At 42.0% G+C, this 27,175-nt stretch overlaps 1 protein-coding gene across 2 annotated transcripts in view; it reads right to left on the bottom strand.

Annotated features, from left to right (window-relative positions):
• fam184ab (family with sequence similarity 184 member Ab) overlaps nt 1-27,175 on the bottom strand; it is a 123,262-nt gene that overhangs the window by 72,864 nt on the left and 23,223 nt on the right. For both annotated transcript variants that reach the window (XM_072362661.1, XM_072362662.1), the window contains exons 2-3: nt 2,277-2,396; nt 396-554 (exon numbers count right to left, since the gene is read on the bottom strand). In XM_072362661.1, coding sequence (XP_072218762.1) covers nt 396-554; nt 2,277-2,396 — 279 coding nt within the window. The remainder of the gene's footprint in view (nt 1-395; nt 555-2,276; nt 2,397-27,175) is intronic.

Below are 27,175 nucleotides of genomic sequence, written 5' to 3'. Positions count from 1 at the left end.
ATTTTGCCTTGGTTTTTGTTAAATAAATAACTAGACAGCGTAATATGTGTTACTGGGGTTGTATTTACCTTTTTATTCTATTCTGATACATAATAAAATAATCTCCTGATCAAATTAAATTGATTAGCTGAAGCAGAAAGCATGAAATAAATCCTAATTGCACAAATTTCATTGGCAAATTGTAAACCAAAGTAGATTAAGAACATCCAGTTCTTGTTTTTAAATACAGAAATCCTAAAATAGAGGCCCTGATCACTACAACTACACAACAAAGTCCAAGAGGAGTTGACTCAGCAGCTCATGCTGATGAGCTGCTGCTGGGACGCTCGCATCGTGAGGGCACAGCAGCTTCTTCGCCCCTAACACACAGGCTTTAACATCATTCCTCCGTGTACCTGGGCCTCGGTGCACAGCTGCATGTCCTCCACTCTCTGGCGGTAGTTCTCGAACTCAGCCAGCGCCTGCCTCTTCATCCTCTCGTGCAGCTCCATGGACTCCTCCAGGGACTGGATCCGCCTCTTCAGGTCCATCTCATCGCTGATTTTGCTCTTGTACTGGGACAAAGGTACAAAGGTTCAGTTAGATGAACTGCAGCAACCAAATTAGTTCAAGAGTGGAAACATTTAATCTGCATGTGCGACACGAGCCACACTGAAGGAGTAATACCTTATTAGGCTTTGTATTACCAGAAGAACATGCTCCAACACAGCAGTGTCCTTGCTAAAGGTAAAAATGATTTTTTAATGAGCTCAGACTTTATTGGGCCGTGATTTTCCTCATTATGAAAATAAAATGTAACAGAGAGTTAAAAGATTGAATAAGTCGATTCAAATGTGTAAAATGAATCGTATTTCATCCAGAGCAGAGCTGTAAACGCTGCCTCTGGCTTTGCAGAAAAATTAAACGTGGAAATGTCTGTGCACATAAGTTAGACTCATAAAAGTTTATCACAGCGCTTATTAGTTTTTCTCATTAAAGTTGATGATGCATCAACTTAAATAATGAATATTCAGGTCATCAAATATTGAAGAGGTCATATTGAGTGTGATCTGGACTCTCCGATGGATCTACTCCAAATGTAGCCACGGCTGCCTGCAACGAAAGCAAATAATTCACCTACAACCCTGTTCCTGAAAAGGTTTGGGCTCTGGAATATAAACACAGAATCCAGGCTGGTGCCAATCATTTAAAACATGCATCTGATTTTAGGATTTTATTGCTGGAAGAAACTTTCTGAAGCCGGGGAGAGTGGGAACAGAAAGACCTTCAAAGTTGTGCAATGCTTAGCAACAGTTAGTGGAACATTTAATAACGGATAAGGTCATGTGAAACATGTAAAGCACAGAATCAGCTGGCAAAGAAATGATTCATTTAAGAATATTTCTCAGTGTAAAATGAGATAATGCAGTGCACAGAATCATCCAAAATTTCAGAATGTCTCTGCTGTGGAAGACAAGTGGTTTTCAATGCATTAAGACCATCAGAATTCAGTGGAAGAAATCACAGCATGGGCTCAGGAACGCCTCTGAAAACCACTGTGAGAGAACACAGTTCAAGTTAAAACTGCACGCAAAGCAAAAAGACACAAACGCTCGCAGGTTTTCTCGACCCGCGCTCATTTAAGATGAAGCTGGAGTAGGAAGCTGTGATGTTCATCCAGGTGTTAGTGGTGCATCAGTGCAGATGATAACCTCACATCTGTGAGGGCGCCGTTATCTCCCAATGGCATTCACAGGGTTGGAGCACATGAGGATGTGCTTCCCAGGGAAGATCTTTCTTATGTCAGCAACACACTGTGCTCTGCAAGCATTAAAGCATCATGACTCTGTTGCGAGGGGCTCTGACACGCCTGCAGGCCCCCCACTGAAAACATCTGGTGCAACAAGAGCCCAACAGCTGAAACAAAGTAGGAGGAAGTGATGCAACATTTGGGTTGAAATTCATTGCTGAGATTTGAGTTAAAACAAGCGTATACTGCTTAAAAAACCCCAGAAATCCTCATGTTTAGCATCTGATCTGCTTCAGTTAAACATATTGGTTTAAAATGATTTGAAAATCATCATCTTTCTGTTTTTAATCTGCTCTCGAGTTGTCAGACATTCCAAAAGCAGCTCATTTAATTCAGTCATTCTTCCCAGGAAGCAGTTATTGAAATCTGTCTCAAAGGCATTTCCTCCCTTCCTTAAAGCACCTCCAGCCCTCAGTCTTAAATGTAAAGGAACGAAACACAATTTAAAATATACAGCCCAAATAAAGGAGGTAAAAGTAGCACAGACCTGCAGGATCTTCTCTCTGGTCTCAGAAAGGATCTGCTGCACCTCCTCTTCATGCGCCTCCTTCAGGGTGGCGATGGCGGCCTCGTGTTCGTCATTTTTTGTGTTCAGTGCATAGATAACCTGTAAGATCCAATAAAGAGAAACATTAGCCGTTGTATCTGATCATATTCTGCACGTGATACAGGATAAATACAGCTGGGGGGATTGAATACAGCGCTCACAGGCAGGGTTCTAGGCCCACGAACTGCTGCGTTGGATACATGCTGCTGAATAATCAATGAGGGCAGAGAAGCAGAACATCACGGCATGAAGATAAAGTCAGGAAATGTCAGGGTAGAATAACAAATCTGCAAGATGAAAGGCTCACTGTGATGTTAGAACATCTTCAAAAAGCTGAGTTTCTTTTAAGTTTACAGTAATCTTTATAGAATATAAAGTTTTGAATGAATCATGAGGAACAGTTGATGCAGTACAAAAGGATCTGAAATGTGATAAATAATATCCAAGAGTGTTTAATCAATTTAAAGAAATAATTCAGCTTTTTAAACTGCTTATTCCTTCCACCTTTTGCTGAAATCTTGAACCAGGCCTCTTTAATTTTTGCATCCAAGCAGCCAGAGACTTTCTTTAAAAGCCACTAAAAGTCACTTATTTTCAGTCCAGTCCTTGTACCCGACCATTTTAATTTTCTTTTGTTTGTTTGTTAGGCTGCTTGACACCAACCTATAAATTATTCAAGCATAAAAGGAGCCAAACACAAGGGATGAACAGTGTTGTGTCGACACATAACAGACAATTTAAACAGTTCGTAATTGTATCTTTAGGCTCTTTGTTACCAGCAGCCTGTCACAGAGACACATCATTTGTTCACATTTCTTTAGTTGCATCTATGAAAAACAGCAAAGATAACACAGTTTGACAGACAGAAAATAGGATTTCTGCAGCAACAAGGTGATTCCCAAAGAGCTATTAGCTGAAAACTTGGCATATCTCAGCATGGTGTGCAGTGTGTCCTTAAAACATTTGAGGAAACTGGACAAGTGGAGGACAAAAGAAGAAGTGTCAGGCCTAAAAAACTATCTACAGCAGATGAACAGGATCTGAAAGTGATGTCCTTAAGAAAGAGGAAAAAATCCAGCTGTGACCTGACAGGACCTGAGAGATGCATCTGGACCTTCAGCTGATCCATCTACTGTTGGCCCAAGCCTCATCAGAAATGGGCTCCATGGAAGGGTGGCTGTCAAGAAGCCGTTCTTAAGGAAGGGAAACAGGGAGAAAAGGCTGAGCTGTGCCAAATGACACAAGAAGTGGACTGAAAATCAGTGGCAACAGGTCTTATGGAGGGATGAATCCTCCCCAGAGCCCCGACCTCAACATTATTGAAGCAGTGTGGGATCATCTGACAGAGAACGGAACAAAAGGCAGCCCACATCCAAAGAAGAGCTTTGGGATGTCCTTCAAGAAGCCTGGAGAACTATTCCTGAAGACTCCTTAAAGAAATGACAGAAAGCTGGTCTCAGAGGGTTCAGGCTGTGATAGAACAGTACAAACTTTGTTTTTGCCCTAAATAAAGTTTTTTTTTTACATTTATTTGTATCAGTATATCACTGCATCTTTCTCCACTTTTTCTTGGCAATATCTAAATAAATGAGGGTCGCTCAAAACTTTAGCAAAACACTGCAGATAAAAATGTGATTTTTATTCTTCTAACGGTCCGTTAACATTTGAAGCAGCAGCCTCTTTAGAATAAAGAATAGAAACAGCTACTCTGGCAGTCTGAAGGGAGCAAAATTCCAGTAAATATTCCAAAAAAAGCACATATATATTAGGGTTATTTTTCAAAAATTCAAACTATTCTTTGTATGAAAGCATTAATTTCAGGGAGTAAAAAAAAGCTGGAGTCAGTTTATATTAATAGTTCTTGAAATCAGCTGAGATCAAATGCAGCCGTGGGGATTACGCTCATGTTTTAGCATGAGGCTTAGAATGCTGCTGCATTGAAAATGAGATAGCATGTAAATGAGCTACAATTCTCTCCTCTCCAGCTGGTACAGTAAATGGTGCAGGAAACCTCCCAGTCCATGCCTTCGTGCTTCCAGTATGAGCTCAGCGATGCCCCACAGTCATAAATTAGAAATGAGTCCATGCTGTGTGTTGCTGGGAATAAAAATAACACAAGCAAACAGTTGTGCATGAGATTGACCTTTAAATCCATCCCAAAAATACACGCAGTCATCCAGAGAGCCATAATCTGACAGCACAGTGATCCCCGAGTTGCAGGCGAGGAGAGCAGGGACAGAAATGGGTTTCACATTTCCACATGAAAAATCATGAGACACCATTCCCCGGCTGCTCTCTCTGCCAGGAGAAACAGAAATATGCGTTGCCTCTTCGAAAAAACAAGTCAATATTTCAGCACACTGAAATGGACAGAGGTGCTGGAGCGCCTTTGTTTGCTTTGGACCAAAGCAAATCAACAGAATGAGAAACAGGGACTGAAGAGTCAGGACGAGAGAAAAGGAGGACAAGAGCTTTCTTTGAAAAATCCACCTCTGACGCACTGCAATGACTCGACATACAAGGAGAAAAAAAAGCATCCAGTTTGAAGTGGTAGAGTTTATTAAAAAGTATTTGTTTACTCCCTTCAGGCTCACTCTGTTCTGCTGACAGCTGCAGAGCTTTAATCAATGAGAGACGTATCAGCAAGAGTTTATTAGTATTATATCTGATTATGAATAGGATTTGAGCTGTAAGGACGTGTTTTTGTGTTTTCCACCTTTCATTTGTCCAATAATTACACAATCTTTGGAACAGCCTACATAAAATAAAAGTGAACCAGTCGTGTTTCCACTGGTGATTAAACAAGGCTGTGTGGTGTCGCCACAGGGTGGCGGTATATTCTACGGTGCCACTGGGTATATTTCAGTAGAGGAAGTTGTCCTAGAAACCAACAGCTGTGGACATTCAGAGGAAAACAGAGAGTTTTATCTCTGGAAATATCTGGAATATTCTATCATATCTGTATCAGTCACATGACCTTATTGTTTACTAACAGAGAGCAGTAACAGCTGGAGAGTCCCATCATTTTAATCTTTAAGTTCTTTCAGTTTTAACTCTTTCATTCGACTCTTTTCTTCTTCAGATCTTCGATGAAACTCAGCTGCTGTTGGGTGCTTTGAAGCAGGGCCACTCCTGCTCCTCGTGACCAGAAGCAACCTTATGAACCAGCACCTTGAAACTGTAAATAAAACAGCGCCTTAGTGCCACGGCGTGTTAAATAACACACACAGAGGAAACATGCCGCTGTAGCATGTCAACAGTCAGTGGGTCTCATTCATTTTTAATTCAAAAACTTGTCATAGTTGCAGCAAAATGGCCCTTTAGAAACAAACGAGTGAAATCTCTTCTGAAAAATGTTGGCAGCGGCGCTCAGAAACAACCTGAAGATTCTGCAATTAACACTAACAGTTTGAATGGGATGAATCTGTGTAATTACAGCTGCGAATGATGTAATTTACTGATGGTTTCTGGATAGCTGAGACAAAGCTAAAAGCTGCACGACACGGGGCCACCAGAATCCAATCCAAAACAAAGCAAACCTCAAAGGTTTGAGCGATTGTTACAGTGTGGGTTTTTGCAGCACTGTTGCATCAGTCTGCATGACACAGCCTTAGCTGAGACGTGGTGTTACAACCCGGACTGTTCTGCACTCTAACCGATGTTCTGCAGCTGATAAACTGTGCTGACAACACGCCAAACTGAAGCAGAAATGTAGGGGAGTAAAAATTCTTTGAAAAGCTGCCACTCAAACTGCTATGAAGATGTTGAGTTGTTTTAAAAGGTTCACTTCATTCTGAACAGCTTTAAACTGCATCTTCAGACTAGTAAACACTGCAGGTAGGACTCACTTAGCTATGCCTGGCTGGGCCTCATCTGTCTTACCATTGTGTTTGTAAAAATTCTTCATCCATTGTTTAACACACCCGAGAGACAGCAAACTCCCCAGAGGCATGGAGCCCGGATGTAGAAGCCGGAAACAAAGGTCGGGAGGGCAAAGAGGTGTTTCAGGGCTGCGCATCACTGAGTGCTGACTCTTCCCTCACCACCCACAGTAGTGAATGTGACATAAAAAAGGAGTTTTCTTGGTAGCAAAGCATCTGATGACATTTTTTTGCCCCGTTATTATCTTTCTGTTAACACACACTTTGAATTGTACTACAGAGATCGATTATCTAACTAAAAGCAACTCTAATAAGATGTGAACCTTAAAACTGTGTGGCTATGACACCTTTTTGAGTTACACTGACATTTATTATGCACATTTTCAGGCTTGAAACTGGTCCAAAGTGCTTGGGGGGGCTGATATACCTCAGTTTACAGCTTTGGTTTGTGGCCCAGCACCACACAGCACCACATCAAACTCCAACAACAAGTTAACAACACACTTTCGCCTTTGTCAATAATGTTTAAGACCAAATTTGGGACTAAACAAATAAAGCTGGGGGTGGAAAAAACACCATAACGAATGCAGTGAAGAGATCCATGACAATGAGAAAGAAAAAATAGCCAAAATAACCCTTGAAGGGGAAGTTCGTTTTTTTTTTTAAACCTGGACCTTATTTCTGCCATAAAATATGTTAATCTACTCACCGATAACAGTTTGGTGAAAGTCGTCCTTCGAGATCCCCGTATATCCATATAAAGAGAATGAACGGGGCAGAGACAACACAGCCTCTAAATAAGGCATTATCTGTCTTTATTTCACCAATACTTTAAGAAGAATTAATCAATGAACATGTACTATTGCACTGTTTGTTCAGAGCTGCCATGTTGTTGTTATTGGGAGCTATGGGGGGGCTACTGCTAGCAGTAGCAAACTCCGTGTGAAGCTAGCTGACCGTCACAGAGCACGGAGTGAATGAGCTGTCCTGCAGCGGCGCGCGTTGATGACGTCATTTCACTCGACGTGTGTTTAGAAAGCCCCCGATAGCCCCGGATAACAACAACACGGCAGCTCTGAGCTAACAGTGCAATAGCCCGCGTGCATTCATTAATTCCTCTTAAAGTATTGGTGAAATAAAGACAAATAGAGCCTTATTTAGAGGCTGCATTGTCTATGTCGCGTTCACTCCCGTTATATTGATATACGCGGATCTCGAGTAATCTAAATAGCATCGAAGGACGCTGACTTTCACCAATGAGTTATCAATGAGTCGAACTTATTTAATTTTTTATTATTTATTTTATTTTAAGCCAGAAATAAAGACAGAATCTGTTGATGGAAGCAGATGGCGCATTCATTCAACCTACAATAATAGCTCTCTGGACAAGGCTTTGAGCTAAAGTTCAACGTCAGCATGCTGATGTTAACTTTTGAAAAGAAGACTAACATAAATATTTATTATAAACCAAAGTGACAGGGTGACAGACTAACAGATCCCAGGCACATTGCTGCCAGTAGGGCTAAAAATGCTCCTACTGATAAAGATAGAAGCAGCTGAAAGGCTGGAACAAGTCGGGTAACGGATATATATAACGTCTTAAATCACAGCTTCATCCCAGAACAACTTTACCCTCTCTGCTTATCTTTGGAGCTTTCATGTTAAGTATCTTTCACTGCTTTGTGTTCATAAATGAGGAATGAAATGCCCAAGATCAGAAGCAAACTGCAAAGAGCCAAATAAAGCTGAGAAAATTCGGTTTGCTCCAAAAGGAAACATCTTTTCCTCAGCGCGTCTAAATTATTCACCCAGCTCGGTCTGTCATCAGCTTAGGAAGTGAGCGTAGGAAGCAGACGTAACACTTAGAGGAGCGAAAATCTCCATCACATCCCAACAGTCATCAGCACACTTCTGCACATGAAATGCATTAATCAACACACACACACAAAAGTGTTGGAGCATAAACACACAATAAACTCAGACAGTCAAGATCCTTCTGGGCCAATGAACCCAGGCCCAAACTCATCAGTGTAATTCGTCTGGTCAGAGGCAGCGACCGCTGTGTGTGTGAATGTGTTAGACTCCGGCATGTTGCCTTCACTGTCACCAACAAATACTAAAGACTCGATGCCAGTAATGCGCCTCGCTGATGTTTATCACTTTATCGGTTCAGGCAAATGTTACATTTGTTGGAAAAGTCTTGCTGTTTTTAGTATTTCACAGCATAGATTCAAGGATTGCCTTCGATATATCCAACCGTTTTTTGGTACAAACTGCACAATTTCGGGGCCTATATTTTAGTTATACACATATTTGTCCAAATTAATGTGGACTTAAACTTCTTTAGGAAAGCATAAAACCACCAAAGCAGACTGGAACCACTGACCCGGTCAGTGTCTCAGCATTATTTCTACAATAGACACAATATGTTTAAGTATGTCATTGTGACCAACCTGTTAGTAACCAGAATACTTCACATACATATCCAGCAGATAATCGATACTAAATAAATATATCTTACTGTGAAATGGATAAATATGACCAGGAAACACATGTTGATTAATTTAGTAAATGTAAGTGCTCAGATTAACTGAGATTGGAAAATGAATATTTATTGGGTATACACCAGTTTTTATTGCATTTCTCCACATATATTTCCCGGTGTAGTGATCGGACTGAGCCAGCAGATCCAATCTAACACCAACGCTGGTAACAGGTGCTGCTGCTGTGTTTCACTCAGATAAATACGTGACTGGGGAACAAACGATCCCTGAAATGAACAGACGATGATATTAATTCATCTGTATAGTTACAATGTAATCATTTATTTAAGGATTTACTTCTTCACATAGACCCATTTATTCAGCATTCACTAAAACGACAGTGCGTGCATGTTTGTTTCGTTAAGTTTCTGCCCACCGGGCTGAGGAATAACCTGGTGGTCCTTTGCAGCCCCTTTAAAGCTCCGGATTATTCTCCTGCTGAGAGGTGCTGTGTGCAGTGACTGACAACAAGGCCGTAAGAGTGCTGTGACCAAACACTGCAATTGCTGCCCATAAACCACAACAATGAGCTTAACAACACATTAAAGCAGTCGGTTTGATGAATGAACGACTTTTAAACGTACTGATGAAGGTATTTTTTACGAGGCACCACCATCAGAGGAGGCTATGATACGTCATATAGATGCACCACATGTGGACAAAGGAAATTAAGAATAGTTTACCACTTCCTTTAAAGGGAGTCTTTTACATTCTCTGCCTTTAAGGATGATCTCAAACAATGAGTATAATCATTTTCATTTGTTGTACAGTTATATTCTGCATAAGTGTTGTTTTCTATCCATCATTTATGTCTGTTTGTAATATTTTTTCTTCCCTGCTTTAGGAGTTTATGAGCAGTTTCTCTATAATCAGGCACGTATCTTTTTACACATATTTATTAAGTTGTGCTGTCCTAATTCGAGGTGAGACGAACCGCAGAGTTGTGTGAGGACTGTCTGCGGGACCACCGCTGAAAGCATTTTCATGTTATTTGATCAGCTGTAAGAGGAAACCAGACAGAGTGAGACTTAAAGAAGCTTCAAACTGGATGAAGAACAAGCCAAAGTCAATTTTACTGTCATGCACACGGTAATAAAAAGAATTAAAATGTGCTCCTTCTTGTTCGATGTGCAAATGCTGTTGCAATGAACAGACCAGGACTACAATGCTATTTATTTCATTATTTGTTTTCTCCATTTAAGCTGGGAAAAGTTGACGGTATTCTTCTTCTGGTGTTTAACAGCACAATGAATGTTGCTTACTGTTAGTTTAAAACTCCCTCAACTTACTACTTTGAAGGTGTGTGTGCCAGAAAGTAAGACTGGATGCCTCTGCCTCATCCCTTCAGGTCCAACACTTTGTGTTGTTGCAGCAGTTTGCTTCAGTGTGTCAGAGGGGAGTCAAACACTGGAAACTGGAATATGCTTCTTTACGAAGAGAAGTTCCTTTTCTACACTAACTTTTTAACCCGTCTTGGCTTTATGTGTTCTCTCTCAGCACAAACTCAGCAACTTTCACCGTTTCTCGACTCCTTGGTACTCATACAGGTTAAAGGAGCTGTTAATGAGGAAGAAGGTCAGACTCAGATCATTCTGGGTGATGCTTTTGGCATCTTCTTTATCCAAATAAAGTTAAACATATAAAGAAAAACAGGTACAACAAACTATTAGTGATGTTACAACAAACCAAACCAGGGCAATCCCAATCATTATGCATCTTTTAGAAAAGGTTTGGCGAAGTTTGAAACCACTGACACTTACTTAGAAGTAGTCCAACAGAGTATTTTTGGCTCTTTGTTTCCTCTTACAGTTGTAGGATGTGCATCTGAATGTTTTGTCAGGATGAAGAAGCTGACAAAGACGACATCAGAGGTAGGGCTGTAGCGATACACTAATCTCACGATACGATACACGGCATTCAGCCAACGATTCGATACGATTTTGTACGATTTAATTCACATCATTTTCTGAAAGATTTTAAAGGGACAGTGTGATTTGACATGAATCGTCGCTGATTGGACGGTGGTCTGACCTTTGAACCGGAAGGACAACACCGCCAGACAAACGGAAACAAATAAACCTGCTTGTTTTATTTGCTAAATACCATAAACACAAATCCAAATTCTCTAATCACAAACCAACCTCAAACAATACGTTACAACAATCCTACATTCTATAAACAGAAAAGCCATAAAAACCACTGAGCATTGTTTTGTATTATGTAAATTTTATTTGTTTCCACTAATTGTAATGTCTGACTTTTCAATAAAGTTTGCTAAAATAAATAAAGTGATACTCGTGGCTGAAAAATTGACACTTTATTGGGAATCGATATCTATATATATATCGCAGTCTCTATATAATCGCTCAGCCCTAGTCAGAGGCCACTAAAGATGCCAAATGACAAAGTATGGGACTATTACAGGACCCAACAAGAGTAAGACTCCATATTACTATATACTTCATTCTATTTTCAACCTTAGTTGAAATAGGTGTGTGCTGTGGTATTGTAAAGTAAAGCAGTATGTTGCCAGGTTGGAAACCAAATTTCTAACCTGCAATCTCCCAGTTTCACATCTTGAAACCTGCACAATGAATGCCAGGGTAGTTCAAAACGAGCCAGCAGCACATAGCTTTACGACTCACACTTTAAGGGCTCAAATACAGTTTTCTGCAGGCCAAATATCTCCAGCACAACTACCTAATTACACAGCTCTGTTGAACAATGGCAGCCTGAGGGATTCTGACAGTGGAGGTGAGTTATAACTTTCTCATCAGGTCATCAAACAGAAGATTCTGTGGTAATCAAAGACAACTGTGCTGTTTGATCTTCACTTCACCACCAGCTGTAGCGTGTTATCTACACATTCTGATCCTCACTTATATCTAAGTTTGACTCTTTTCTGTGGTATTTATTTTAAGGAAGAGCATAAAATAATAGTATTAAAACAGCTCTGTTTATGGCCCACTGGAGACTGGAAGCAGATGCTTATGAAAGAAAGACTTTGCTAATGTTTTCTTTAGCAAAGCATTAAAATGAAACCACACACCCAAAACTTTGGTTAATTACAGCAGGTTTCACATCGTCTTTCTCTGGTCTAATCTCTGGTCTAACACACACAAGATGAAAGTGTGCTGCTTCTCTCGACTCTTTAGCAAAGTAACTAGTGATAAAAACTGCAGGTTACCTCCTGTTACTCGACTCCCTCGGGCCTGAGGACTCACACACATGATGATAATGACCGTTTTGCCATCTTAATGCTCGCCAGCAGTCATTCTCTCTCTTATGTGTCTTCAGTCGACATTTCTGGAAGTTACACAACTGCTTATTCGTACTGTAAAATGTTCATGTGTGGGTTATATTCAGGGGAGCAGGGAAGCTCAGGATGACTCTTTATTCCCCTCAGAGTGGAACTTTGTCTCTTGCCTATCTTGCTTTCTGGCACCAGCTGGTATCAGGACTCCAGCTGGTCTTGTTTTACTTGGAGATCGTCTGAAACCATGGTAACCATAGCCTGAACTTTGACAACTTCTCTTTCGCTTTCCCCTCAATGACAAGCCTCACTGGTGTCGGGACACTCCCATATAAGGTCTTCGCCTAAATATAATATAATATAAGTCCATTTGTGACTGAAATAATCCGACAGAGAGAAGTTTTTCCTTCCTTTTGCTTCTTGTAGATTCATCTTTAATGGACAGATATGAGTGATGGATCAGTCTCCTCCACCAGACAGAAAATCAGAGTATTTCCCAGCCAAAAGAAACACATTTCTTCAACATATTTTCTGTTTTGCAGCAGACCTTAAAAAGTGCCAAATTTTCATGACTAAGCTATGAAAACTTTTTCAGTCCCACATTAATGATAATTTACTTCCTGCTTTTGAAAAGAAGCCCAAAGAACAGCACCATCACAAAAGCAAGGCCTTGTACATGTGAATGGGTGTATTTAGCTCGCCATGTATTGATTTTTGCCCACTTGGGGATTAAAATCGTTAACTGTGAAGAAGAGGGTCAAAGGGAGGAAGCAGCAATTAATTGCAGCAACAACTTTGGATGTGCCATTTTCCTGGCAGAGCTCTTTTAGCGATGGGGCTGTTGCAGAGTCAGTTTAGTGGAAAACTGGTTTAGCGAGCAATTACCTTCATCATCACTGCTGCATACCAAATCATTGTTGTGTTCATGGGAGGACGGCCTCGTTTTCCTACTTTCTCTTCATTCGCTCTGTCTTTTGAGTTTCAACACTTAAGAAGTACAAAGAAAAACATGCAAAGAGATGTAGTCTCTTATAGATAATGAATGGATGAAGTATTCTTGTTCTCAGGATCCTCATAAACAAATGGAAATACTTAGAACTGAATCATTCTGTCAGCTGAACCAACAAATCCCTTCTTAGATCACTGATGATACTCAAAGTAGTTTGCTGAGATTGATTCTGAATCCTCGGAGTTCGAACAGAAAGCTACAACACTTTGACCCAGAAACTGTCACCATCGTGCTTGGCTGCTGTTGCGTTTTGGTTTCTGAGTCCGAGGCGGGCTGAGAAGGTTTCCATCACACCTGTTCCTCATCTGTCCTCATCAGGACACCTTTATAGGAGCTGCAGGAGCAACCAGTCTTAGCCAGATTGTCTCTGTGGTAATTAGCCCGACTCCAGTGTGTTCCTTACGACTCTTTTCTCCTCCAGTGTCTGCCTCCCTCTCTCCCTTCCTCATACCTGCCTCGCCTTTATCAACCTGCCTGCTTGCCCCACTGCCACCACAGCCAGCACCCTCCCCTCCTCCATGGACCCCCTCGTATCAATAAGTAAGGACAAGGCAACCTTTTTGGATAATCCCTCATTTATGGAAAGACTCTTTAACCCTCTCCCTCCTTCTCTCCACCTATGACATCATCCTTTTACCCTTTTTCATACCCAGTTCTCTCTGTTTAAGGTCCTCGGTCTGGACCCGGTTGTATTTAATACAATTCAACTGGAAAGCATCATAACATGAGATTAATACCACCAATTTATTGTCCGATTAGTTAAAGACAAATGCTTCACGGAGGATAAACTAGAGACTAAAACTACTGTGGGCAGACTGAAAGTGGTGATTTAAATGAAAGCAGAGGCTAAAACAAGTCTTTCCTTAATGTGATGTCTGATCTCTACAGTGGCTTAGCTCAGTGTGACACAGGAGTGCAAAAATCTTTTAGCTCCATAGACGCACATTATCTTCTTACTCTCATTAGAATTTAATCACCATCTAATAGCTAATTCTGTTTCTAATTCTGAGTATGAGCTTATGTGGGATCACACGTCGGTGCCACTATTCTCATTCTGCACCAGTTCTCCACATACTGGCCTGGAGAGGGTAAGCAGAGTTAACGCCGAGCCCAAAAAGCTGTTCTTATCCACCTGTTATCTGCCTTGGAGGAACTGAATTTGAATGGATGCATTCATCAGATAGAAAAAAGAGAAAATCTCTTTTTCCATGTTATAATTGACCAACAGGACACAACTCCGTTTGGAAATGGTTTTACACTCATTTGAGGAGTTTTTTCCCTCCTTGGAAAGACTTTTCCCCTGTAAGGTCTTATGTAGTGAACATTTAACTCACATATATGCCACACTTCATAGATAATCCTTGAAACCCATCTTCTTTTCTGTCTGATATGAGTAAAGTGACTGGCTTTCTTTGTTTTCTTACACTCTCTGAAGTTCAGTCATCTCTAAAATTTGCTCAGTTTTTAAATGGAAACGAGAACAAATCCTGAAAGTCAAGAAAATTGAGATGTTTTCAGCATTTTGGCTCTGAAAAATAACAATAATTAGGATTAAATCAGGAAGCATGAAGAGTTATTAACTTTGTACTGTGCGCTAAATGAATACAATGACATTTTTAAATAAATTAGGAAGTTAAATGAGAGGCTATTTTATTTTCTCCTTTCACAAAACTTTTAAAAACGCACATGGAGGCACTGCGTCCACATGATGCGTTCACTGGGTGACGGTAAACTGAGGCGTGGGAAGAGACAGGAGGCCTGATCTGCCAGGTAATCACAGGATGTCCTGTGGTGGTGCTGTTGAGTTGTCTTTAAGTTAAAGCAGAATCTTAGTGGATCAACTCTTTGGTATCTAATTAACTGCATCAGCAGTGGTTTTAAATGAAGGTTCCAGTAAAAGCCAAGTCATGGCTGGTTTGTTAAAACATGAGCAGGAGCTCGGCTTCCTGCTGTCATGTTTCAGCTGTGGTTCTGAGAAAGCCTTTGGTTTGAACCGTGCTTAATAAATCAGGAGGCTGCTGGGTGCTGTTTTTGGAACGAGAACATTTGAATTATACAGTTTTACACAGACTTTGGTCTTTGACTGCTCCATTTGAACACCTTTAAAGACATTTAAAGCAACAATTTTAGGCTATTGTTTACAACATAACATTCACGCTCCTTCACAACTCAACAAGTGAGACGGAGGTGCAGAAAAGACTCAGCAGCTGCAGAAAAAGGTGATACATTTAAAATGAATGCACAGCTGAGTTGATACCGCGCTGAGCTAATTGTGCAACTTTACCATTCTGCTGAGGCCAGAAAGTCACCAGTTAAAGCTCGTCTACTTTCATTTTGTGGAGGCTACAGTCGTGCTTCGGAGTCTCCGTCTCTGCATCGCTGCAGAATCAGAGAAACAGCTCCAATACTCTCGCATATCAGTGAATATTTTCAACCCTGAATGCTCAGCACAGGTCAAATGTTCAAATATGTGAAAGTGCAACAGCGCAGATAAATGCTTTGCACTGTTAAAAAGATCTTGTTCAGGTGTCTTCAGTTAAGTGCCACCATCTGAAATAAGGTCAAGTGTTTCCAATGCATTGGGGAAATTTGATAAGCTCTAAACCTTTCACACCGGCAGCTTGTAGAGTCAACAGAAAACATTAAAGTTGAAATAAAACACGAAAAACAGTTTAAAATGTAACTCTTGAATACTGCATGTACTCTGATGAAAGGAAACACGTTGTTATATTCACATTTGTTGACTCGTCTTCTCTCTGCAGACAGCGGGGAAAATAATGGCCAAAGATCTATTTAACACACATTAAATATTACCATTCAAGGACGTAATAGACGCCATCAGCTCACATTTTCTGCCTCCAATAGCTTCACTTGCAGAGATGCAGAACCGAATCAGAACGCTTCAGTTTAACAGAGATTCATTAAGACTTCTCAACCTCGTTTTAAGGATGCAGAACATTAGGTTTTTATTCATCAAACAGACTCAGTGGACAAGGAGAGAAGTTCTGTTACACATTAAAGGCGGCTCAAACAAATGAATATGCATGCCAGAAATAGCACCAAACACGGCCAGAGATGTTCACCATTGCGTGAATCCAAATCTGATGTTTTTCCTTTACCAGCTTTTTGGGAAGAAAGCCAAAACTCAGCTGTCTAATTAACAATTCACCAGTTATTCTGGCCAGCGTTACAAATACAGATGTTACCTAAAGGCACATCCCCAGTACTATAGTATTTGGATGCGTTGTTACTGTATTACATAAACTAAACTATATAGTTAGACTTAATGAACAATAAACACCATCTGGATGCAATAACTGTACATTCTGAGTGCATTATTGCTCTTTCAGCCTCTTTAACAGGCACTAAGATAGAGGAATGCATCTGCTTCCGTTGCATAACTCTTGCATTTACCTTGACTACATTAAGGGAGAAAATATTAAAATGTTAACGTGCAAATACACCCACACAGACGGGGCTTAAGGGCAGATGCATGTCATGTCTACGGTGGATAAATGAATCAGGTTTCTGCACATTTTGCATGAAGCTAGTTTTATCTGTGACAGAGTTACATGAGATCATCACTTTGTGCACAGGACTCACAATCACATCCAAATACACACAGAGCCCATGTTCAGTTTCCTTATGAGAAGAATACACAGAGAGGACTTTGGATGAGGCGCCACAGTCACCCTATAAATGCTTTACTGTAGGACTTAATGACAAAACACCAGGGCTGTAATCAACCAAAGAAATTCTTGGTTGACTGAAACCCTGAAATGTCGACTAAGAATCGACTAATCGGCAGCCGGAGGGCAAACTCGAGTCTGACGCCTCTGCATCTGCGCAATATAGAAGCCAATTATTACCGAAAATATGCTGATATCAGCACAAGAAGGCAGTTAAACACAAAAGGCAGTTCAGGGCAAATGACCTTTATTAAACAGATCAAGACAAGTGCAAAGGGAATAAAGCTGTGCATTACTGCACTACGTTTGGAGGCTCAACACCCAGCGTGCTCTGGGTGTATCTGAGGGAAGCTGCAGTTGCTGCGGCGCCTGCAGTTTTAACACGAATAAACGATTATTAGACTAAAATATGTTTAATATGATGTTAACAGCCTATCATATCTAAATATTACCGTTTTTAGATGATACGCCATGTTTTAGTCGAGCTGCGATATGCAAACTGTTGTTTGCTCATTTATTTACCATCTACTTTGGTAAAATTCTGCCACACTGCTGATGGATGGAAGAGGAGGACTCAGTGTAAATGAAAGGCTCTAAATAAAAATTAATATTCAGCAAACCACCGGACGTTGGATAACGTGGAAGTTCTTCAGTCTACCTGTAGCGGGTTGGGCTGATCCAAAATAGCGAAAACAAGGGGGGTGTCCCTGAAAACACCCCCATTAGCACTTGGTACTTTCCCCCTGATTAAATTAACCACAGGTTGTATGAAATTAACACGGCAAAAAAATCTACCGATCAGAATTTTGGTCGACCAGGACTTTACAGACATGCTCCTGTATCAAAATATCGTGCAAAGGAGCACTTTGCACCTGCTCCAAGATCATCTAACAAGCACAGCCTGAGACCCACTTCTGCTCGTCTTTTTGAATGTTCAGCCCATGTTAAAATGAAGAAGAATGAAGTAAGTGATGAGGAAAAGCAGCTGGTGAGTGAGGTGATCAGACCTGTAACCTGGCTGAAGGGAGCTCTGTGAGCCTCACGGTATATAGAAGTGAAATGGATCAAAACACGGTGATAGATTGTTGGTCATCCAGGGCAGGAACGGTAAGCCATAACAAGAACAAAGGTGGCCTCTGGGTCTTTTCCACTCTCTCGTTTTCAGATCCCAGTGTTAGAAATGCAGCCGGCGTGCTGTCAGTGCTCTGAGTTGATTACAGTCTATCCTCGGCTGCTTTCATCTCTCCACAGGTGTGATGGTGTCAGACATCTCCACCAGCTCTTTGCTCGGGTTTCTATCAAGGTGGACCGAGGGCGCTCCTCTCTTCCTTTCTCTGAAAGGATTCACTTTCATGTTGGAGGTAGTTAGAAATCTATCAGCTGCAGTATCTGTCATTTCTTACTTCATCCAGCCTTTGGTGAACAGAAAAGCGACACGTGCACCACACCCCCACCCTCCATAAGAGCCGTATTCACACCACGTCTCACTGTTGGTGTCACATGCCAACATTTAGTGGCAGAGTCGGGAGGACTGTGCCATCTGTATAGTGCAGGTCCAGAGATGTGGCAGCTTTGATGGAGAAGACCAGGATTTGTGTCCTATCAGTGAAAACCAAGCCTAAACCCCCCCCCTTTCCTCACATTAGCCCCAAACTCACCCGGTTATGACAGAATATGACAAAGCCATGTTCACAGAGCAAAATGCTGCAGTTTCACCATAAAGCAGTTTAAGTTTCATCTCCATCATGATGTCAGCTTTCAACGTCTTGCTAGTGTTTCCATAACCCCAAACGTTTATAAGGAGGAAGTAGGGGGGGTGGGAGGCACTAATTACTGTTTGAGACTCTTCCAGCAACATGTTTAACAGTCTTTGCACTTATTTTTTCTCTCCTCGTCATGATTCCTTGATGATTTCTCACTCACAAATGGCTGAGAATAAAGTGAATGCAAACGGACTTTACAAACCATATGGTTCACATTCACTCACCCTGAGTCCCATCATACCAACTGAACGCTGCATGTGCATGTTTCAGGTGTTCTGGTGTGACCGGGCTTCACATGCATGGAGAGAAAGTGAAGTAAAGGTCAAGCAGGATGAGCTGAACATTCATTAGCCTCGGTCTACTTGGTGTAACCACAGCCGACCTCTTAAGGAGCCGCTTGAACCCAGCAGCACTGTGTTGCAGCTGCCTGTGTTAAATCAACTGTAACAAGGTATGGAACGTCTAAAAGCACCAAAGTCGCCCCTCCTCCTCTTTAGAACCAATGAAATGCACGTATGCCATCATCTACGGGTTGTACAGCAGTGACATGCCAGCGATGCATCGTGCTGCGGTAAAACATTCGTGTTGACAGACGCTTAAAGGGACGAGATGAATCTTGGCATCGGTGTCTTCCTCTTTGCGACCTTGAGAAAACTCGAGGGCCGTTGGTTTCCAAGAAGCGGACCCACGCTCATCTTTATCTGTAGATGTTGACTGCACGATTAACCTTCCTGTTAAAGTCTCTCAACTGTGAGGAAAAGAAAGCTTTTTAAAATGCTCACCATCAGCATAACTGTCACTATATGGAGGAAATAGGGCTCTGCATCCAGAGGCAATGGCCTGCAGCCAGAAGTGTACCAACTTTGGCGACTTTATTGTTTGTGGTGATACTTTCCATGCAGTGATCCAGGTATCTGTCCACTTCGTGCTTTTCCACATCAATCACTCAGATTTCAGCTACTCCCTAAAAGTGAAAGGCTGCTCTCATCGAAGAAAACAGATGCATCTTCAGTCCGTCTTGTCAACACAATGTCTAGGACCGTTAAAATGGATCTAAATGGATTATAATAGAGATAAGACCTGGCCCTTACACTGGCTCACCGAGACGAGAGCTGACACCCCTGAGCCTGCAGTATACAGCCACTCAGCAGGTACCTGACAGACTTTATCAGGCCTGATTAATGCGTGGCAAACAGGGACGAATGGAGATGCTAACCGTCAAGAACTTGCTGTTCTGTTTCTACCGCAGGCAGAGCTTATATCGAGCCCTTCGCCTCCTCTTCCAGCTCCTGCTCCTGAGAGAGAAGCAGGGTAAGGATGGGTGGCGACAGAGGATGAAATGAGTGGACACAGTTTATCGTTTACCCCCCCATCCACACTCTCCTCTCACCCCGCTGTCACCCACAGGCTCAGAGGAAGACACTCTGATCTGATTATGCTTGTGAACGGGAGAGGTGTGTGTGTGACATACAGACTAGATGACCCCGTAGTGGAAAGACAAGCAGTTCTATCAATGTTTTGCTTGTTGGCTGCAAAGGACAATCTTCATTTCGGTGACATATTGTGGCGGATTGCTCTGGGGCGGCGACGTTTTGTCCTGAGGTCAGCGCAGCTGCAGACTCCCCAACAAAAAGAACTCAATAAAAGACATTCAAAAGGGCATTCATTTATATTAATATGTGCATAAATTAAGTGCGCTAATACAATTTTCTTCAAGTCTGTGGGTCCTTTCATCGTCGCTCTCAGGTGTTCTGTCACCCACTGCTGTGCGTGGTTTAATCACTGAGGAGAAAGAGAGGAGGCGGAGGCTCCCGTGTGAGCTTTAATCTATCCGTTAATACAGCTTCAGTGCTGCAAAGTGTGTGTTTGAGTGCGTGCTTGTGTTTTCCAACACGACCCCTGATCTCAGAAAATGTCAACAGGAAAGTGGAGAGTCACAGAAAAGGAGCTCCTCTGTCTCTGTCATCGGCTGAAGCTCTGAGGGAGCCAACATCTGTGAGAGAGTGAGTGAAAGATGGAAGTTTTTGTGGCATCCGGACCACCGCGGCCCCCCTTCTGGCATCACATCAGCAGTCACATTCTCGTCATGCACTGAAAGCTTGAAGTGACGTCCTGTGTGGGCGCCGCCTCACCTTCATGTTCTGCTGGCAGAGCACCTCGACGAGATTCTCTGTCAGAATCTGAGCTGCGAGGAAGCAGCCGGGCGGTCTTAGAGGTAAGAGATGTCACCACCATGTCTCGCATATTCAGCATGGTCTAATCCGCGGATTTTGCGCTTTCCTGAACAGATTCTCCCCGTGTTAACCATCGCTAAACTGTGTCATGTAAGACTCAAACTCTCAAAGGGGAGAAATAAGCAACAAAACAAACAAGCAAAGCTGGACCTTCGTTGCTTTTACTCGTCGTAAAGAAAGCTTTTTAACATGGACAATCGCTGGAGTTCATTCCAGATTGCTGCTTTGCCTGCATCTGATAAAATGCTGAGCTGAGTGCTGTGTTTGGGTTGTGTTCCTGCTTCATTAAAGGCTGAGCCAGACGCCAGCAGAGTGAGTTTAGTCTTCATCTGATAATGTCTCACAGCCAAGCAAATTCCAATTTCACCTGCTTAGACTGCAGTGAATAAAATGATATTTGTTGGCTGTCTGGCAGCAGCGTGATAGGATAAGTTAACATTGGTTCAATGTGATATACAAGTAAAAAAGAGCTGCAACTCCTACACGAAGCTTTCTGATCTTTAAAGATGAGCAAGTAAATGTGTCCTCCAGATGAAAGTATTCATCAGCACAACAAAGAATTGACAACAATGAGCTATAAGCTGTGATTAGCTGACAGCGTAAGTGATAAACTGACAGCATGTGCAGCGGCTGTTGTCCTTGTGACATGATTTCAAACATACTGCGATGCTGAACCTCCTACACGGCCAGCATTCAACAGTTAAAGATGATATATCTGTCAGTCTGAGCTTTGAAGACAGATAAATGGTAATTCCAGGGCTGGGTCTGTAAGAGGAGCGTGAAAGACAATGAGATTGGTTCAGGCGTATGTTTAAATGATGCCGTAGTACAGCAGATTCCACATTTGAGGTAGCAGAGGCTGCTAATGTTGCAAGACTGAACCTACGGTTGGAATCTAACCGATAAAAATGGCATAATAATATCCACTGATTTTGTTTGGTTAGCTTTGAATAAAGATTCCTTCAAATATCCAGCAGCTACTGCGCTGTTCACGACAATTTAAACTACCATCGTATCTTATGGTGTTAAAGCGTGATGAATCTAACACAAATGTACACAAAACACAACATAAAACACCCAAACTCATGGAACAACGCAGTATATTTAAAGAACATCCGCCCTCTAGTGGTCGTGGGAGCAACTGCATCTGCAGAGTAAAGCAGGCGTCCTTTAAGGTGAAAAATGTGGGTTTTTTTATCTCCATCACTAACCAAGTGAAGGTATCACCTAAACCCAACCAGGAAGTGACGGAAGGGTTTCGTAAAGTACCGCTGAGTTGATGACTAAACGTAACCAGGAAGTGAAACCAAACAGCTGTTATATCTGGGTGTTTTCCTCTTTCCGCCTTAAGAGAAACACTTGAGAATGACATCTGCAGCGACATGGAAACCCTCAGGAGTCCCTTCCTAACACCTGCAGGGGTGGTATTGCCCCTCAAGATCACATGTAAGGGTTTTAACAAACAACCCATTTGGTAGGTTTGACTTGCTGCCACTTCAAGGGGTCGGCATCGTGCTCAGAGCATCCTCAACTGCAATATCATCGCTAATGGCTGACTTTAGTTTGAGCATTCCAGAAACGTGGAGTAAAGAAACTGCCCCTAAAAAGATAAGAGCGTAAAGAATCTCAGGGTAGGATTTAGGATGTGCGTTTCAGTTTTGATTGATTAACCTCTCTGCCAGTGAAAGGGCTGCAGCGTGTGAAGAGGCTGAAGTGGAATCTAAATCAGAGGAAACGCTGATTAATAAATCCACAGAACAGTGTCGGTGCTCTGCAACAGCTGTGCCAGTCAGAGAGACACGGGATGACGCTGGAGGAAATGACACCGCTTTCATCCACCTGCTCGCCTTTTTAAAGGGATCGACACCGTCCTTCTCTTACGTTGCAGGAAATACAAACGACACTTAGATTTAATCTGCAAATGGACTGAATCTGGCATCTCAAAGACAGGAGGCTGGGAAGAATATTCATCAGAGTGATGTAGCACTTTCCTTTCTTCATAACTTTAGGTAAAGCTTTAGCAGTAGTGCAGGAGAACTACACACTGAAAATGAACAACACTCCTTTTTTAAATGTTTTTATGTATTTCTCCTTGTCCAAAGCGGGTTGGTGATTCATCTCTGAATCTGACTTTCATGCATCCATCCACAAACGATGCCTGCGTCTCTTTAGCACTCAGTTAAGGTGTTGGTGGTGGTTCATGTTCGGCTTTTCTGGATTAAATCACATTTCCTTCATCTGGTCTCTTACAGTTCAGTCACAAAAACTGACTCCTGTTTCTGCCTGTTTTCTTCCTGCCCTTCTTCTATTTTCAGACATATTGCTGTGAGTTTTCTGTAGGTCTCCCTTTTACAACCTTCCCATTTTCTTTGTACTTGCTCCAAATTTGCTCCACAGCTGACCGGGAACAACCAGCATCTTTAACCTCCATTGCTTCCAGCCTCACCTGCCTTGTTAGGCCATGTTTCCTGTCAGTCAGGCTCATTTACTTCTTCTTTTAACAGCAGATCCATTTCCATATTTAGACTTCTGCTGGCATTTGTTTTAGCATTTGTTGCTACCTTCGTTCATGCTGACTGCTTGTGGCTCACACACCGCCTTCAACAGTAAGGGACAGACTGAGGGAAATGCTTTAAGGTTTCAAAGCACATATTTCATATGTGGGCGCAGTGGATGGCATTTTTCATATAATGTTCCCAGATGTGCTGACTTATGCTGCTTCTCTGTAGAGATGCTGCCACAGATTGAGCCCACGTGATCTGCACTGCAGGAGAAACAGAAAAGAATGCGAACAGTGTGCAGAGACAGGATCAATATGATCATTTTCTATCATTTATCTTCTGATGATTTCAGCCTGGTGTTTGTTCAGATGGTTAATCGCAGGAAAGTAATGTAACAGCGAGTCAACCGTGGCTGCATGCTGGCTGGTAATCACACAATAGCGCAGGTCTCATAATCAAACGTGACATGTCATCATTCGGTCTAACGGCGCCACACTGCACAGAGCTAACTGTGACACTTGGAAACACAGGAAGAGGCTCCATTTTGCTGGATTCAAACCTTTTTACAGACACACATGGTCAGGCTGAGAGGTGCACTGATGGGCTGCAGATCTGGTTAGTTAGCAGGTTAGCAGGTTACAAGTGTATTCCAAGCAGGCAGGTAAGTTTTAGTGTCACCTAAAACACACTAAGACCAAGGCTCATACAGCGAGAATTTCTGGCATGCTGGATTTCTTTATTCATGAGCATCAAACCAGCTTCCTAAAATATCTAAAAAAAGCTCAAGAATTGCTACGGATCATCTTACAGACACTGATGATCCCAGGAGGACACGATAATATTTTGGGCTTTTAATTAAAGGTCTTGAACTGCGTGTTTCTGACGAGAAAAACAAAATTAAAAAAGGGTGTTCTTAACTACGTACAGTTATACGCAGCGTGTGTCTCTCCATTAAAAATGATTAAAGAAATGTTGCTCATTCTTCATTCGTTAAACCAGAGCCAGTTCAGCCGACTAATGAGGGCAGACCGGGCTTTTCTGGAGGAGTGCTGCCTCTCTAACATCTGTTTTCACAGGAAACAGTAAATATGCAGTTCTCACCATCCACTTCATGGGCAACTAAAGCTGACAGCCTGTTAAAAAGCTACAGCGGTGCAGAACGTTGCAGGTTCCTAAAAAGGCTCAACAACTGCACAATTCCCCCTTTTTATGTGTCTGAAATAGGACTTTGATGTCCTACATGATGACGTCCACTTGTTACGTCTCGCCGTTGTTCACTAAACCGGGTTGTGTCTGAAATCACTCCCTAACCACTATATAGTGACCACGCCATCTTGTAGTGGCGTCCGAGTGTTTAGTGACTATTGATACTGAATGTATCCCACAATTCACCGCGAAATGTAGTGAACATCTGATGGTCACAAACTGGAGCAAGATTTCCCATCATGCAACGTTTTGCCTTCGCAGCCGGTTGGGAGTGAGTGAAAGTTTTTTTTTTCCAGGTGAGTTGCTCATAGTCAGCCCTTGGATGACAGGCGCGAGACAAATTTGTGAGTTTTGGAGCAGTACAACGGTCACAAAGCCAGTTTATTCCATTTTTATTTCATTACACATTTCAAAACAAGGCCGTTTAAACGGCTTCCTACATTCATTGTTAAAAACTTGTTAGTAACTTTTAGCTGTTACTAAAGAGCCAAGAGAATAAAATATGAAAATATGTTTAAATATTAAACAAAACACGAAAAATAAAAATGACAGGACAGCAATCAAAAGCCTCTAATTTAACAAAAATGCAGCAGGAAAGTATCACGTGAGGCGACGTTAATGTGGTACGTTCTAATTGTGCGACAGCGATGACGTATTTACCGGCGCCGACCACCAAGGTAGGGGAATATGATTGGTCCGGTGTCGGTACCAGATCTGCCACCCGTAAAAAACTTTTTTTTCCAATACAAAACGTATTTGGAAACTGAGCTAATTATGTCAGCATTTCTATAAAAGTCACAAAAAAAACAGCTTTTTTAAGAAAACCCCACTATTTACATTTTTTTGAATGAATGACTTTTTGCCAACATGAAGTTATTTAATAGAAACTCCAACTTTATTACAAACTACGTTGCGTCCCATTTCATAAGAACCAGATGAGCTCGGGGGTCAAGTCCCTTTCGAAAGATAATGCTAGATTTCTCTGTAAAAGTCGTCCATGTTTCCTACGAAGAACCACGAAAACGACTTCAATAGGTTGGTTTTTTTTACTACTTCAGTAAGTTGTCTGGACCAATCACATTCATGCCAACGTCCAGCCAATCACAGAATGTGACGTCACCAACAGGCCCCGACCACATCTGGTAACCCGAGCACATCTGGTAACCCGAGCACATCTGGTACCTACACCGGACCAATCATATTCGCCGTATAATATATCATATTCCAGCGCCGACCACCACCTTTATTTCCTTTATTACCTTCTGTAGGGAATGAGTGATTTCAGACACAACCTGGAAATGCATTTAAGGAGGAGGAGCTGATCAGAGTTCAATCCTGCAGTCACACACGACACGTTTTTATTTTCATGCACCTAGAAAACAACAGCCGGGGGGCGTTACCAACTCCATTTACAACCCTGGATAGTGACACTACTACGTATCGGACGAGTTGACAAATGTTCTACGTTTTCTGGTGAGTTTCTGGAATCTAAATCACTCAACAATTACTGGATAGATAGCTATTAAGTATTAAAAAGATCCCATGCTATTCTTAAGCCACAATAAGTGTCAATCTGGTATGCAAATGAGGAAAAATAGCAGACAACAGCCCAGTGACATGCTGAACAAAACCTTCTCTCGTGGAGGCTTTAAGGATTTCAGAAACTCTTATCTTTTTCCTTTAAGGTGCTTAAACCTCGGCGTGATTATCCAAAACATTTACACCCATCTAAAGCCATCAGATTGAGAGGCACTAAACAGCTCCTTCTGAGATTGAGGACCACCCAGTTTTTATGTGTTTCAGCACACATTCCCACACTCTTCAGCAGCTCATCAGCCAGAAGTGTTGGATCCCAGAGAATAACTCTAAAGTCATTTCTCCCTGTCAGCACCGAGCAGAGAGAAGACGAGGTCCATGTAGCAGCTGACAGGGCATCAACGGGATGGAGCGCCGCTTCAACCACCTCCTCTGTGTTAGTCTCCTCACACGGGCCTGCCCACGCACACACCCAAGCACAGTTAGTCTGTTATCTCTTTGGTCTGCCAGTCAGCCTTTTATGTTTTCTCCACAGTCGTCTCAGCAGGCTGCAGTTGGCCATGTGCCGCTGCAGTGAGGACTGGAATCTCAAACAGACTCCATCAACCTGCTCATTTTGCTCTACCTTGACTGAAGGTGAAGTTCATGCATATAAATTGGAACTCCGGTGGAAATGTCTGTAGGTTTGCTGCTAACTTTAGCATTTGGTGAAGGTGGGTGTGTGACTTCTAATAGCTTTGTTTTTCTTCCTGCTGCTGGAAACAGAGCTGAGGGGAACAACAGAGCTGTGTGATAAACCTCAATGGAACGGCAGATGGATAGAGCTGGCAAGCAGTTGGTAAAGACAAAAAGCTGAAAATCGAGCAGCTAAAGAGTGATATAAACAGTGATACATACAGAGAAACGCATGAGATGGACCATTATTAGCAGTCAAAACCACAGCTTAAATGCATGCTAATGCTCCGCTGTGTTGACCCACAGTTTACAGCCGTAAGCTTTTATAAGGCGACACAGGAAAAAGAGGTTATTTTGCCCTCATGTGCGTGTAAAATGATTTATCTGTAATGCAACTGTAACATCTGTAACATCTGTCTGATGTTGCTTTGTACATGGAGTCTTTTCTTTAAAGCTACAGGGAGGGATGTGAAGGAGCCTCCATGTTTTACAGATACTCCGGTCGTCATAGAGAAGGCTCAGACCCACTAAATAACAAACGATGTCTGC

The sequence above is a fragment of the Leuresthes tenuis genome, unplaced genomic scaffold (genome assembly GCF_036924035.1).
Source record: "Leuresthes tenuis unplaced genomic scaffold, fLeuTen1.0.hap1 SCAF_13, whole genome shotgun sequence".
In the NCBI taxonomy this organism is placed as follows: Eukaryota; Metazoa; Chordata; class Actinopteri; order Atheriniformes; family Atherinopsidae; genus Leuresthes; species Leuresthes tenuis.
Note: the sequence above shows the minus strand (reverse complement) of the source record. Positions and strands in the feature narration are given on the sequence as shown.